The sequence below is a fragment of the Asterias amurensis genome, chromosome 11 (genome assembly GCF_032118995.1).
Source record: "Asterias amurensis chromosome 11, ASM3211899v1".
In the NCBI taxonomy this organism is placed as follows: Eukaryota; Metazoa; Echinodermata; class Asteroidea; order Forcipulatida; family Asteriidae; genus Asterias; species Asterias amurensis.
This window is the reverse complement of record NC_092658.1, coordinates 13,308,978-13,324,278: the sequence shown is the minus strand read 5'-3', so window position 1 is coordinate 13,324,278 and position 15,301 is coordinate 13,308,978. Positions and strand designations below refer to the sequence as shown.

The following is a 15,301-nucleotide window of genomic DNA, read 5'->3' as shown; positions in this document are numbered from 1 at the left end:
GTGATGCACGGCAGACTTGCAGTTTATTCCGGGCCTGTAGAAATTGTTTAGAGACAAAACAGAGAAATTGCAAAATGTTGTTGTGGCCTGTTGCAAACACTCCAACACCCCAACAAATAAACAAACAAACAAACTTTAAATGTAATTCCGAACCTGTGATTGTAACATTCCCAGTGAGATTCACAGCATCGGAGACAAAGTCATCAAAGTTTCTTCCGAAGACTGTATCTGCTTCAATATCCCCAGTCACAGAGAAATCACCAACAATGGTTAGGTTACTCACAAAGGTCTTGCTGCCTAAAATAGCCTGAGAAGTATCCAAAATAAAGTTTACTTTGAATCGCCAAAGGTTTTTTGTAATATTAGTGATAAAAGGTTCTTATAATAGCACACAAATCCTAAGTGCTGCTTCCCGATTATGGAATAGTTTACCTATCCAAACCTAGAGCTGCAACAGTGTCCCAGCCTTCAAACAGACTCTCAAGACCCACCTTGTCCCCTGGTCAATTCAATTCAATCCAATTCAATTTATTTATTTCATCACAGATTACAAGTAAAAAGTGAAAATTGCTTTCCATGTGTGCACTAAAAGATTCAAATTTGATACTTATAGAAAAACAAACAAACATTACATTTTAAAAACACAGAATTAATTACAAAAATTAATATAAGCAACAAATAGGCTAGTTCAAGTTTTACAAAGAGAGAAACGTTATCAAAAACTCACCATCACTGATTAAAATGGAAAACAACAACTACTACTAAGTTACCTTATAAAAAGTGAGTTAAAAAGATGAATAGCACTTGGTAAAAAAGATAGTCTGAACCGGTTTGTGCGAGTAGAGAGAGAACGGTACCTTCCTGATAGGAGAATGTGAATGAATGAGTGAAGTTGGTCTGTAGCTGATTGACAGCGTTTTTGTACTGTCTTGTTTTCCTTCTTTCTTCATCCCCTTGTATCTTTTGGCAATTTGGCGCTTTATTAATACATTATAAATGAAGGTGCTGGGAAGATGGTACATCAACACTTATGGGGTGACAGGTCTTTTTAAAGCCCCTTCCACGCGTTAAATTTTACAAAATGTACCTCATGCGAAAGGACAACAACTTGTTCTACTGTCCAAGTTCTCTTGCAAAATCTTGTCAAACGTTGCTTCATTTTATAACCATGCTAAAATTAAGCATGGGACCCTAGTTAAATTGCTGTCATGTGGATAGTGCTTTAGTGTAACAAAAGCAGTGAAGTGAAACATAAACAATGAATAGGGAGACAAGGGGGTGGAGGGAAGGGACTGTTTTGACAACAATAAGATGGAAACACGCAGGACAAAATCAAGGGATGGGAAGGGGGAGAAAAAGTAATTAATTGGTGAATGAGGCAGGCTGAAAAAGGAAATATCTATGGGGAAAAGGGGAAAGTGGATAGTCAATAGCCTGTTTTAGTCTCATATATATATATATATATATATATATATACACAAATAAAGTAAAATTCAGTTTGGTTTGCGAATCTAAAACATTAAAAATTACAAAAATACAGAATACCCTAAAACCCTGTTAGGCGTTATACAATACCTCATTTGTGTGGAGTAAGACGACATCTTCGTACCAACCGGAGAGATTCAACCCATATATCAGTCCAGTCACTTCCATATAACCATCAAAGGTCACGCCTTCAGTAAAGGTCAAATTCCCCCGGAGGTCAAAGGGCTCATACAGCATGACTGCTTTGAGCCGCAGTTCTGAGATGTCGACTCCGTCCACGAGACCAGTGACTGTAATGTCCGCCATTGAAGTCAGATCTGAATGGAAATTTGCCCAATACATGCAGAATGTTGTTAAGGGAACATGGAAAAAGATTTTTAAAGTTCTTTTAAACCCGGCAGGGTTGTGGCCGTGGGATAAAGGACCAAGCCGAAGGGGAGGTCATCGTACGGCCACAAAATGTGGATAACAAATATTTGGGTTTTATTTGCCCTGACACTGTAGTGTCTTTTAAAGGGTACTTTTTGTGTGGCACAAAACTCCACAGATTTATTGTAAACTTGCATGGTTTAAAGGTATTAATGATGGTAGAAATAATCCTTTTTTTTGGGAGAAATTTACGGATTGAACGGATTTACACGACTCTCTTATAAAAAGTGCTCTGTGATTTTCACTTTTTGTCACAAAACTTGACCTTCCCAATTCTAAAGCAGAGGTAAAATGTGCAAAGTGCTAAAAAACAAAACAAAATTGCAAAATTTACAGAATTTTGTTTAACAATCGAAAACATAAGCAACAAGTGAAAAAATTCACAAAAACTACACTCCGTAGAACTTTCTCAAAAACAGTTTCTTTAATTTATACATACTTTCAACAAACACCAGTGGTGAGCTGATAAACTGGGAACCGATCGTCTTCACAATGGAGTTGTTGAGATAAACGATATCGATGCCATTGATGAGACCCGTTACTATGGTATCTGGTGCCGTGGACATGATGTTCTTAGTGACAGTCCAAGAACCTGAAGAGACGAGAAGAGAGAAATACAAGTTTCATAAATCTGTTAAGCAGACAAATTTCTGCCAAGCAAAAATAAAACAGGAAACTATCAACAAATCTGAATCTAAATTATATAGTCGGCAAAGCATCCTAATGGAAACATCAAACAAACTTTTGTTAAGAAGACAATGAAAACAATTCAGTTTTAGACGTGGGAGAAAGCCCAAAAGAGGGTAAACCCACACAGTCAGGTAGGGACTGAAAACCCAAGACACATGCTAGGCTCTGGGCCCAATTTCATAGAGCAAAAAAATTCATGCTTAGTAAAATCAGATTACCGGTTAAGACTCTACTCAATTGTTATTCTAAGTAAACAACAGCTAAATACCAGTCACAATCAATGTATATGGCATGACATTTTGGCCAGTAACATGTGTTAAATAAGCAAGCTATTTTTCGTGCTTAAGCAAATTTTTTTAAGCACGAAAATAGCTTGCTTATTTTAAACATGTTACTGGCCAAAATTTCCTGCCATATACATTGCTTATGACTAGTATTAAGCTGTTGTTTACTTAGCATTACAATTGAGTGGAGTCTTGGCCGGTAATCTGATTTTACTAAGCAATGAATTTTTTGCTTAAGCAAATTTTTTTGCTTAAGCAGCTCTATGAAATTGGCCCCTGGTCTGAGATGGGATTTGAACCTGGGACCATAGAGGTGAAAGGCAGGAAGAGAAACCACTGAGCCATTGATTGCCCAATCTAGACAGTGTGTGTGAGATGGTATTTTGGATGATATTTATATTCCGGTGTTGTGTTTAGCTATTTTTGAGGCTTATAAGCAGCTCTATGAAATTGGCCATTGATGCTACATCAAGGAGTTAACTGTTTAAAAATATCAATCCTGAAATGTTGTTACCTGTGAGATTCTGAGCCGTATTCAGGGTCATGACCTCTGTGCTCAAGTCAATTCCATCCACTGTACCGATCACAACCACATCTTGCTCAGCGTATAATCCATCTGAAAAGGTCTAAAATACAAAGGAAACAGTTTATGATATATTAACAAGTCAATGTCTTCATCATACAATATGTGTAAATAGACCCCTTTGCATTGGCCTCATCTTTGACGTCAAACAATGGAAACTCGCACACGTGTGGGCGCTGCACAGGACTCTCAGCCAACGATGGCTCTTCATTGACCTCAGTGATTGGAGTATTGTGGCCAAGCAACGATGGCTCTTCATTGACCTCAGTGATTGGAGTATTGTGGCCAAACAGTCTTGCACCAAACTCAAGCTCTGGGCCAAATTTCATGGCTCTGTTTACTGCCGAATTCTTCACTCACGATCTCCGGGCAAACGACAAGTTTTTCTGCGCAAGCTGTGTAAGTGAAGAATGCCTAGCAAAATGGAGTAAGCATGCACACAAGCCAAAATTCCTGCTAACTCGTGTTATACGCTTGACATTAAAGGCAGTGGACACTATTGGTAATTACTCAAAATAATTATTAGCATTTTTAACGGCTCCGTCTGAAGTGCCATAGTTTTCGAGAAAGGAGTAATTTTCCACGAATTTGATTTCGAGACCTCAGATTTAGAACTTGAGATCTTGAAATCAACCGTCTATGACGCACACAACTTTCGTGTGACAAGAGTGTTTTTTTCTTTCATTATTATCTCGCAAGTTCAATGACCAATTGAGCTCAAATTTTTACAGGTTTGTTATTTTATGCATATGTTGAGATACACCAACTGTGAAGGCTAGTCTTTGACAATTACCAATAGTGTCCACTGCCTTTAAAGCGTATCATTCCCTGCTTCTGCAAGCGCCAAATCTTTGGGCCCTGGTGTTTCTGATCAGCAGAGTGTGGGTTTGAGTCTTAGTCTTGACACTAGTGTCTATGAGCACATGCTCTGTCCAGTAGGGCTGGCCTATGTGTATGAATGAAGGGTACAAATATTGTATCTACACTCTTACCTTGGTGCCAAGAATTTTAGTCAGTTTGTCAGAATATATGATATCTGACATGAAGAAGTCCAGATCCACACCATCCAGAAGTCCTGTTAGTTCCAAGCTCTCTAAAAGCCCTGTTTGGTTTGCAAATGTCTGTTACAACAAAAGAATACATTTACTCCATTAACAAATATAAAACTGATACCTTGCATTAAAACTCCTGCCAAGGCATTTGACGAATATTGACTGCATAAGTCCAGAAAGAGTTTGCAGCAATTGATCCATGACCCCCGCACAACCCTAATTCTGTCACGTAACCATGCTAGTACCCTCTGCCAGCCAATCAGCATAACAAATTCTTATATAGCGCATTTCACAATAACAGTCTCAATGCGCTTTCCATTAGTGCCCTGGTCATTTCATTGGGCCAATAACATCCCTTATTAATCTTTCTGAGCTCCTTGGGGAGTGTACAGCCCCGAGCTGCCGGGGTGCTCCGAAGGCTTTCCCATTCACAATATCAACCTCTACCCTCACAGGTACCCATTTATATCCCTGGGTGGAAAAACCTTCCACTGTCATTCAAGTAGTACACTTGTAGCACTTGCTAACATTAATCAACAAGGCTGGACCTTATCTGGGCAAGACTTTGCCTTATGAATATTCAATGAGGTACTGACCTTTGACCCGGTGACTGTCTGAGGTCCATTGAGGAGCATAGCTCTCAACACAAACTGGTCTAAATCTACTCCATTGATGTATCCGCCCAACGTCACGTTACCGTGAACAATAACCTCTGAAGAAAAGATGGAGCAATGGCGGCATTCAAGTTAATTTTATCTGACTCTACATTTGAAAAAAATGAAAAAAAGTTTCTGAAATTTGGAGCGAAAAGCTTACACACAGATGTAATTCACCTTAGCCGTGTACAAAATGGCGACTTTGGCTACAGCTGTGGCTTAATCGAGTGCGTCTGCCTATTCTTCAACACTGGCAGACGCACTGATCTAGCCATAGCTGTTTCTGAAACGGCCTCTTAGTTAGGAAACTGGATGGTTCCAACCTCGTTCCAAGCGGTGATCAATCTTACCACGCCATTTTTTTTTCAGCCCTGGTTGAGTTAATTTAAATGTCAGTATATAGCACAATATAATTAGGCCTGTTGTTGATCCACTCTATGCACGCTCAAGTATGGTAGCCCGCAAAAAGAGGCGTCAAGTCATAGAGAAACTGTTCCCCTCTAATTTCTGATCTTACAAAAAGTCTATAACTGTTTGCATTTTAGGGTGACCATGTAAAAAAACAGGTGATTCACTTGAAGTTAGTTGCATCATGAAACGAAAATGAAACAAAAATGAAATTGAAATAAAAATGAAATGAAATAAAATTGAGTTTGTTACCAGCGAATATTTTGTCTCCCGTGATGGTCTGTTCCTTGGTCTTGCTCATGATGGTAGGTACCAGGGCTGTTAGATTCACACTGTTGACTAACCCTATGATGTCTACATCATTGACAGTAACACTACTGGCCGTAATGCTGTGGTTGACGTATATGTCCTGATAAATGAGATAGAAAAAGGAAATATCTTAAGAACCATTCCTGGATTCCTGTTGGAACTAATTTGGATAACAGTTATACACAGTTCTTATAGTGCTTATCTACTCCCCATGGGCACCTCAAAGCGCTCAGTTATTTTTCTACAAGATATATTTCCCTTGAATAATTCTCTGTTTTTTTCCTTGAAATTATTCTCTGAGATTTTCCTCCCACATCTAAAACTGAAACTTCATTCTTGTTTTTTTTTTGTCCATTGGTTCTTGGCTGGTACGGTTATAAAATGTGACCCTCTACGAATCCCTGGCATCACAACCAGAATGAATAAATGAAATGACATGAAAATTACAATGTGAAGTTATTTCTCACAGATTTTACTTACGACTGCTTATTTATACATACCTGATCGGATGTCAGATCCACTCTCGTCTCGACAAACTCTGTCCAATTCCGTCCGTTGACTAAGGCCTCTACATTCACATTCCCATCAACTGTAGCGTTGTCGGCCACAAGACTTTGGAACATCTTAATACCTGCAAGTCACCAGGGAAAACAGAATGGTGAATGTACTCTCCAAAATTTATTGTGCAAAAAACATCTAATGACCTGACGTCATGCAGTACGGGGCAGGGTGGTCTTGCAGCAGCAGTGCTTAAAGGAATCCCACCTGGACGCCGCCCGTTGGTTAGAAGACCAAAACTCCGCTGGATCGACAGCCTCACCAGGTGGAGTGGCCTCAGCGTGGCTGAACTAACTGCGGCAAAATCACCCCTGAACGAGCAACCTAACCCCGGAGAAGTGGACATACGGTTGTTGCGTCTATGGGCAGTAGCCTGCGACAATTGATGATGATGATGTTTTGGACCCTAACAGAGTCTTTCTGTAACCCTGTATATAATTACTGCTGTGCAAATTTTTAATCCAAACTGGAAACATATTTTTAAATCTGATATTCTTGATCAATATTTTTAATCAATCTGTTTATTGTTATAAAATGTTTAGTGTTTTTGTCTGTCCTGTTTGAATCGAGGCCAGTTTAAAGTTCTTATCTTATCTTATCTTATCTAAGAGTCTTTCTTTGTAGCCTTTGAGAAAGACTTAGCTAGGGGTAAAACGTCAGGCCATAGACTATTTGTTTGCACTTTTACCTTTTGGTTGGTAGCAGTTTGCCACATCTAATTCTATATTTTCAAATTCTATTGTACATTCTTAGAATTCTGCGATCAAGAGCTTTTACAAATTCAGCTCTTCTGAGACTTACCGGCAACTATTTGATTGCCGTTGACTGTGAGTACATCGGTATCTATGTCAATGCCATCCACTGTACCAGCAACCTCCACAGAACCAATGATGTTAATATCACCTAGAAATGTCTACACAAAAAACAACAGAATGGCAGAAATTGTTCACACACAAAATATCTCACCTTCCAAATATTTATGAATTTATAAACCACACGGGGAACCAACTAGGTTAAACTTTAATAGTTTTTGGTTGAACAAAAAGTTTGTTTGCATCCTGCCCTAGCCACTGCCAAACCCATACATTCAGACACATGTCTTGCATTTCCACTTTTGATCTGTGCCATTGATATTCCCTGTTTAAATTTGGGTTTGATCATCCCCTTTAACCTGAATTGTCGCCACGACTCGGCACTGACCTTTGACAGTTTTACCTAAGAGGTTAATAGAGTATTTACCCTTTGACCTCTAAGGTGAGCCTCTCTTGATTGAAGAAGAGAGTTCAAGTACAGAGCCATCAGATCAATTCCAGCGATCAATCCAGTCACGTTGAGACCAGCATTGGCAGAAAAGCCATCAACGAAGGTCTTCGATCCTAAACAGAAGACGTTCATAAAAACAAACACAAAATTGTCAATAGGTGTCGCCTGCAAGTGGAAAATTGCAGATAGATAGATAGATAGATAGATAGATAGATAGATAGATAGATAGATAGATAGATAGATAGATAAAAGGTTTATTGACTTAATAATACTAATAAGCCATCACAGCTGTAGTACAACAAAATTATATACAATATATAAAATTTGCTATCAAAAATATTACTTGAGTTAAAGGCAGTGGACACTGTTTACTTGAGAAACGGCTCCCTCTGAAGTGCCATAGTTTTTGAGAAAGAAGTAATTTTCCACGAATTTGATTTCGAGACCTCAGGTTTAGAACTTGAGGTCTCGAAATCAACCATCTAAATGCACACAACTTTGTGTGACAAGGGTGTTTTCTTCTTTCATTATTATCTTGCAACTTTGATGCCCGATTGAGCTCAAATTTTCACAGGTTAGTTATTTTATGCATATTTTGAGATACACCAACAGTGAAGGCTAGTCTTTGACAATTACCAATAGTGTCCACTGCCTTTAAAAAGACAAAAAGGAATTGGGAAAACAGCATTAAATAGAGGGGGGGAGGGGAATCAGTGGACACAAAATTAAAAAAGAAACAGAGGGGAATTCAAAACAATACAACTACATTCTGGAGGCAAGGGGGATTTGGACACAATGGGAGCACATTTATAAGACTAAAATTATTACTTTGATTGTGACAAAAAGACTACCTTTGATTGGTTCGTTACCTGTGATAGTTTGATCGGAGTATTTGTCGAGGAAGTCTTCCGTCATGTTATGCCCGTTGATGAGTCCCTTGAAGATGATATGCCCAGATGTGACGGTCACTGGTTGTGTAAAGGTTTTGCTCCCCAGTATCAATTGCTCTGTAAAAGTCATTTTTAAACTTGTAATTCTTTATTACTAGCCCAACAGCACAATTTTGCCCATAATAAGATGAATATATAACAAGAAGAAACAACGAGAGGGCACTGTGCAAGTTTTCTATAAAAAAAAGAACCGAAAATCCAGGCGAAAAAGTTCACAATAAAGTCAGGGGAGCATTCTTTAGCAGCGCAATGTATCTTTGGAAATGCACTTTATTAGTCTTACTGATTATTATAATTATGATAATGCAAACCAATTGTGTAAACACACACACACTGTAAAGTCTTCTCAATCATTTATGAAATACACTTTTTGCTTGCGCTTGTTTTTCTGCTTAACAATCATTTTGTTTATCGGCAAACAGCTTTATAAAACTGGGCACAGATGTTATAGAGTCTCAGACTTTGTGCCTGCTATGTACAAGGGAAAACTAAGGTTGTCTGAATCGACGACTTTGACTACAGCTACAGCTAGATCAGTGCGTCTGCCAGTGTTGAAGTATCGGCAGATTTTTATTAATTTGTTTTGTATATGCAAGTTGCCAGACACACAAGGCCTGAAGGCCACTTCAAGGTGTGGGCTACAATTATTGTTTTTCTAGAGGCTGTTGCCACCTACTCCTAGGGCTGAAACAGGGTTACCCTTTTCACAGTCCATATGGATGTAGGCTTGAGTATCATCAATTTGAAGCCTGGACGGTAGAGCAGAAAGCACTACCTCCCCAATTTTACGTAGCAAATGTCAAGACCGGGATTCGAACCCACTTGAATCTGGTGCTCTTAATCCGATGCTCTCAACCACTCGGCCATGACACTGATACGCCCAATCTAGCCGTAGCTGTAGCCGAAGTCGCAGTTTCCGACACAGCTTAAGACAGATAAAAGACTTGCCTATAGTGGATATATTGAAGAAGGTATCCCTGTACAAGGCCTGGATATCAATATCGTTAATGAGACCATCGACTGTGAGGTTGGCTCCCATCGTTGCATCATCAAAGAAAACCACTGGACCTATGAAAAAAAGAAAAGAGCAGAGATACATAAAAAAGTATACCTTTTACATTTAGCCAATTGTGAGTTAGGTTTGAATGATGTCTGGTACAATAACTTGTTTTGTACCCACAACTTAAAACTATAATTTGACATCCAACATGGCCTGCTTGTTATTTAGTTTCCCAACATGCCTTGTGGATCCAACATGGCCTGCTTGTTATTTAGTTTCCCAACATGCCTTGTGGATTATTTCTAAAATGCCGTGTGTGGTTTGATTTGAAAATGCTGTGTGTGGGAAAACGGCATCATCACGAACAGCACCTTTTACCTGGAACACCGAAGAGAGCAAAAAAGGCAAAAGTGACGAGGGAAAATTTGTGGAGCCAAGTCCTGCAGTTGATTGATAGGATAATTTTTCTCACAAATTTGTTGGCACATAACTACAAATCATTACACTTTGAGGGAAAAAAATGAGGGGAGAATAACGTGCCAGTACGCTGCGCCTTATGGTGGTCAGAATATTGTGTCAATATCTTTGTTTTGAGAATTACCATACCTTGAATTGTCTGATCAGAGGATAACGTCATCACATCATTGGCCCAAGCCGATAGGTCGACCGTATCAACATTCCCCGTCACATTAATGGACTGTTCTACGTTTATGCCGTCAACAAAAGTCTTCTTTCCAGTGATGGTGTGGTTACCTGCAAAAGATATGATGACAAATGTCCAACCATGAAATCTTTTTAAATGTTTCTACTTTTTAATTTTTGTTATTCTGGTTGTGAAGCAGGGCCTCTTGAAAAATAAACTAAATCACTGTACTAGCCAAGAACCAAACAAGGAAAAGACAAGGCAGTAAGTAGTTTTAGGAAAACTAAGAGAAGTATTCCAGTGACCCACGCAGTCCGGTTGGGACTGAAAACCCAATCCACTCAGCCCCAAGTGAGATCAGAATGGGCTCCAGATTAACATACTGGCGCTCTACCAACTGAGCTATCCAGCACTGTGTTGGCGGTCTCCCTAATTTGTCATTATCTTTGTTCGGGTGAAAATAAGAAGCCATATAAACATTAACTGACATGGTCTGGGAAAACCCAAAAATTTACGATACAACCTGGGAAGCGGCAGCCAGATTTCCTGAAAGAAAAAACAAATTGAGCTGGATGTTGATTGTGAACTTAGGTTGTGTCCGAAATGGCGACTTTGGCTACAGCTACAGCTAGATTGCACGTGTCTGCCTATTCTTCATCACTGGCAGACGTGTGATCTAGCTGTAACAGAGAACAAAGCCGCTGTTTCAGACACAGCCTTACCTTTGAGCGTGACAACATCCTGAGTGAGATTCAATTTATTCACTAATCCATTAAGATCTACATCACCAGCTGCTGTTACTGGTCCAGTGAAGGTCCTGGGTCCAGCCAAGGTACCGTTAGCTTCAAGTAAATAACGGCAGGAAAAAAAAGCCAATTAATTAATATCATTAATAGCTAAAACATTCAGTCAAGCATAAATTACTTAGAAATTATTTTAAATATCTGTTAAAAATTGCTACTAATCATCTTTACGAGCAAACTATATATAACAAATAAATAGACAAGTGTTCCTCCACATAAAGGAGTGTCATGGCCTAGCGAGTGTGGTCTCGAGAGTCGTGACACCTGTTTCCTTAAGCCGGACACTTAACCATGATGCTTCGTCCTTTGGATGAGCCGTAAAACCGTTGGTCTCGTGTGTTGTGTAATGCAAGGAAAATAGAACCCAGTGCACTTATCGAAAGAGGAAGGGGTTCGCTCCGGCGTTCCTGGTTTGATTGGCAGCATATTGTGCCACAGCACCCAGTAAACCATTATATGGTGTAATGTCAAAGGAGTAGGTCTTATACATCAAACTTAATCTCACATAACTTGCAGGAAGTACTGTATGTTAAAGCGTCTTGAGCATCACTGAGTGAAGGATGCGCGCTATATAAGAAGCAACTATTATTCTTATAAAATTTGAAGGATTATGACACGCCACAAAATCTTTGGAAAAGGGGGAAGATTTATGCAATATGAAGTAAAGTCTGAGTGATCAATGTCGTACCATTCAACAGCACAACATCCTGCTGTAGATCCACATCATTGACTGTGGTGCCAAGAGTAACATCACCAGCCACTGATACATCCTCTGCAAATGTCTTCTCCCCTATGATCTAAACAAGAACAAAATAAAACAGTTAGTTTTATGGAAGTTTGTGTCGAGGCCGAGCAGTTAAGAGTACCAAATTCAAACTCTGGTACTCTGGATCAGCAGAGTGTGGGTTCGAATCCCCAGCCGTGACACTTGTGTCTTTAAGCAAAACACTTAACCATTGCTTCGTCCTTCGGATGGGACGTAAAGCCGTTGGTTCCATGTGTTGTGTAACGCATGTACAAGAACCCAGTGCACTTATCGATAAAGAGAAGGGGTTCGCCCTAGTGTTCCTGGCTGTGGCTGCTAAATGCGCCGTAGCACCTTGTAAACCCTTATATGGTGCTACATAATTGGGTCTCAGAATCCGTCACTGCAATAACATATCTTTCTGAAAGTTTGTATATACTCAGCGCCTTGACTACCTTGTTTGGTAGATACGTGCGCTATATAAGAATTTGATACTATTATTAATATTATAGTTTTAAAGGCAAAGTATACTTTTGGTTTTTGGAACTGTTTGATTGTTTTGAATCCCACATAACTGTAGATGTTTTTAATCAATGGGGCGATTTCAGATGAAGTATTTTGGGTGGCCTCCTTATTTGTCCTTATCTTTGTTCTGGGATGCCAGTCAGAAGCTATTGAACCTGTCACTGCCATATAGCCAGGGATCACACCCAAGTTTACAATTGACCCAATTCACCTGATGTCATCGTCAGAATAATCTTGGATGTGCCACTTGTTGGGCAAAGTCACTGTGCGTTATTAAGTGAAGTGTGCATTTTAGGTGATGCAGCGTTTACACGTAAACCAATTGCCCACCAAAATGGTGAGCGTGGCACAGTCGCCGCAGGTGACGTGCGTGCAAGGGGTCAATACAACCTGGCAAGCAGCAGCAGAGGGATCACCTTAAGGTGATGCAACTTTTGTTTCTACAAATATTCAGTAGCCTCAAGAGAAACAGAACTGTGGGTACAACCATGCAATAATTTGCATGTTTTGATGAAGTGTTGGCTCTGAAAAAGCCGGTTTAGTCGTGACATTTCGAACAGTATTCGCTGCTCGTCTTCAGGAGAAAAAATAAAACTGAACATGTTACTAATGTTCAAGTAAAGTTGAGCTTGATACTGCGGCCATTACTCACCACTGTATTTTCATTGATCTTCACAGACTCTTCGTTGAGATGTGTAATGTTGACTCTTCCCAACAAACCACCGTATGTGACATCCGTATTGAACAATGGAGCTTGCTGGAACACAAGGGACCCTAAACAGATTGCAGAGATGATAAAAATAACAGATTAGTAGGATTTTGAACAATGCATGGGGGGGAGTATAACCAGGTGAAGTTTGCGATAGCACCATGTGTAAATCTCTTTATAGACCCCTTGCAATACACGCAGCAAACTCACATGTGCCTATCCTGGGTGTCATTTTGGGTGTCAAAATCGTATACAAACATAGACAAAAGAGAGTTGACACCCGAAGTTATGCTCATTGTTCGGAGGCACATTCTATATTGTGTAAGAAACCAATAGCTTCCCCTTGCGAAACATTACAAGTACGCTGAGGTCACGCACACGTTTTTACGCACAGAGAACAGCTATTGTCCAATGATCCAATGAGTGTGACGTCATATGCAATGGGTCTATAGTAGTGTTGGTTCTGAAACAAAAAGCAGGCTCCATTGAAATGCTGGCTACAGTGGTAAATGCTGCTTAAGTACTGCCTTGAAGATTACTGGGTTTCGAAGATTACTCAACTTGAAACAGAGAATAATGAATACATGGCATTTTTGGAGTGCCCCTCTTTCTTACATCACTCCCGGGGAAACCGTTCTTTCTCTCGGTCTGGTCCTTCCTATGGAACTCACTCCCCATCAAACTGAGAAAGGAGACTTCCTACTAGCTTTAGAAAGGGTTTCTGTGCCAGGAGCGTCACCTGTGACAAACATGGCGCATTATAAGTCTCCTATATTATTGTTATTATCGTTATTATTGTTGTTGTTATAATAAATACATTACCTGAGATTGTCTGACTAGTGGATATAGTCATGACATTATCACACATGAAGCTGACATCCACTCCATCAACCAACCCATCAGTTATAATGCTTCCATCAATGTGAACAACGTCGGTGAAATTCAGCCGACCTGAAAAAATAGCAATAGTTTAAAGACAGTGTAAATCTCTTGGAGTGCTAGGGGTCGATTTCACAAAGAAACAAAATCCATCATAAGACAAATTGTCAGAATTACCATAGTGATTTGTATTGTGACATCACACTTTACTAAGCAACTGCAATTGATTTGCAGTTACGATCAATCTTGGCTCTTTGTGAAATCAGCCTCAGGCCTTATAAGAATAGAAGGCTTATAATAATGTTTTTATCAATATTGTGTAATTTTTAATGTTATATATTGTTATATTTATATTCATATTTAAATTTATATTTTTTTACATAGTTTTTAACGATTCCTGTAAGTGGCGGCTTTCCGCTGTTGGATATCAATAAATAAATAAAAAAATAAAAAAATAAAAATAAAGGCTACAGCTACGGCTACAACTGTTGCTAACGATATAGATCGTGCAAGTCTCACGCTTTCAAAGATTCTTGGACTACTTTTGTCCCACATACATTGCTCACTCCTGCTTTGCAATCTCTCCATCATGTCCATTAGCTTCCTGTCCATGCTCGCATCATCTACAAAATTCTCTTCCAAACATTTCAATTCAGTCGTGGAAGTGGACCAACTTACCTGAAAGATCTACTCACTCCATACACTCCTACTAGAAACCTCCGTTCTGCTAACAAAGACACCCGTGTAATCCCTAATATTGCCATCAAAACATAGGGTCAACGTAGTTTTCAATTTACTGGACCTCATTTATGGAACAATCTCCCTCTACACATTAAACAAGCCACCACTATCTCACATTTCAAGAGTCTTCTCAAAATATTTCTGTTCAATTCATTGTATACGTCATTTTATTTTGTTCCTCTGAGCGCTTGGAGACTTTCTTTTTGAGGCGTTAGGTGCTTTATAAATGCAGTTGTTATTCTTATTTATTATTAAAACATGTGACTTAAAAAAAGTTGTGTGAACAAAATACGGAGACCAACATAAGGCTAGGAACATGTAGCTCAATTGGTAGAGCACCTTGTCTCTTCCCAATTCAGAACTGACTCCGCGGTAGTACAGTTTATTACGATCCTATAAGCTAAAGTAGTAGTCCAGTCTATTTTCTATGCCCTGGTAATAGTTAAAAAGCAGGACAGTTCTTTCCAGAACTGAGAAGTCTCCCGAACCTTTGATTATCTACTCCGCGGTAGTAGAATAAAGCAAGACAGTTCTCTAAGAACAAACTCTACCTGGCAAGTAGATACACACATGGTGTTAACGCAAACCA

At 39.4% G+C, this 15,301-nt stretch overlaps 1 protein-coding gene across 1 annotated transcript in view; it reads right to left on the bottom strand.

Moving 5' to 3' along the window:
• LOC139943946 (uncharacterized) overlaps window positions 1-15,301 on the bottom strand; it is a 44,377-nt gene that overhangs the window by 15,674 nt on the left and 13,402 nt on the right. Inside the window, exons 16-32 of the mRNA XM_071940853.1 lie at window positions 13,915-14,043; window positions 13,036-13,157; window positions 11,802-11,910; window positions 11,033-11,152; window positions 10,274-10,420; window positions 9,616-9,735; window positions 8,587-8,724; window positions 7,694-7,830; window positions 7,256-7,367; window positions 6,397-6,527; window positions 5,840-5,996; window positions 5,120-5,235; window positions 4,464-4,592; window positions 3,403-3,514; window positions 2,354-2,506; window positions 1,576-1,802; window positions 154-307 (exon numbers count right to left, since the gene is read on the bottom strand). Of these exons, the coding sequence (XP_071796954.1) occupies window positions 154-307; window positions 1,576-1,802; window positions 2,354-2,506; window positions 3,403-3,514; window positions 4,464-4,592; window positions 5,120-5,235; window positions 5,840-5,996; window positions 6,397-6,527; window positions 7,256-7,367; window positions 7,694-7,830; window positions 8,587-8,724; window positions 9,616-9,735; window positions 10,274-10,420; window positions 11,033-11,152; window positions 11,802-11,910; window positions 13,036-13,157; window positions 13,915-14,043 (2,313 nt within the window). The remainder of the gene's footprint in view (window positions 1-153; window positions 308-1,575; window positions 1,803-2,353; window positions 2,507-3,402; window positions 3,515-4,463; window positions 4,593-5,119; window positions 5,236-5,839; window positions 5,997-6,396; window positions 6,528-7,255; window positions 7,368-7,693; window positions 7,831-8,586; window positions 8,725-9,615; window positions 9,736-10,273; window positions 10,421-11,032; window positions 11,153-11,801; window positions 11,911-13,035; window positions 13,158-13,914; window positions 14,044-15,301) is intronic.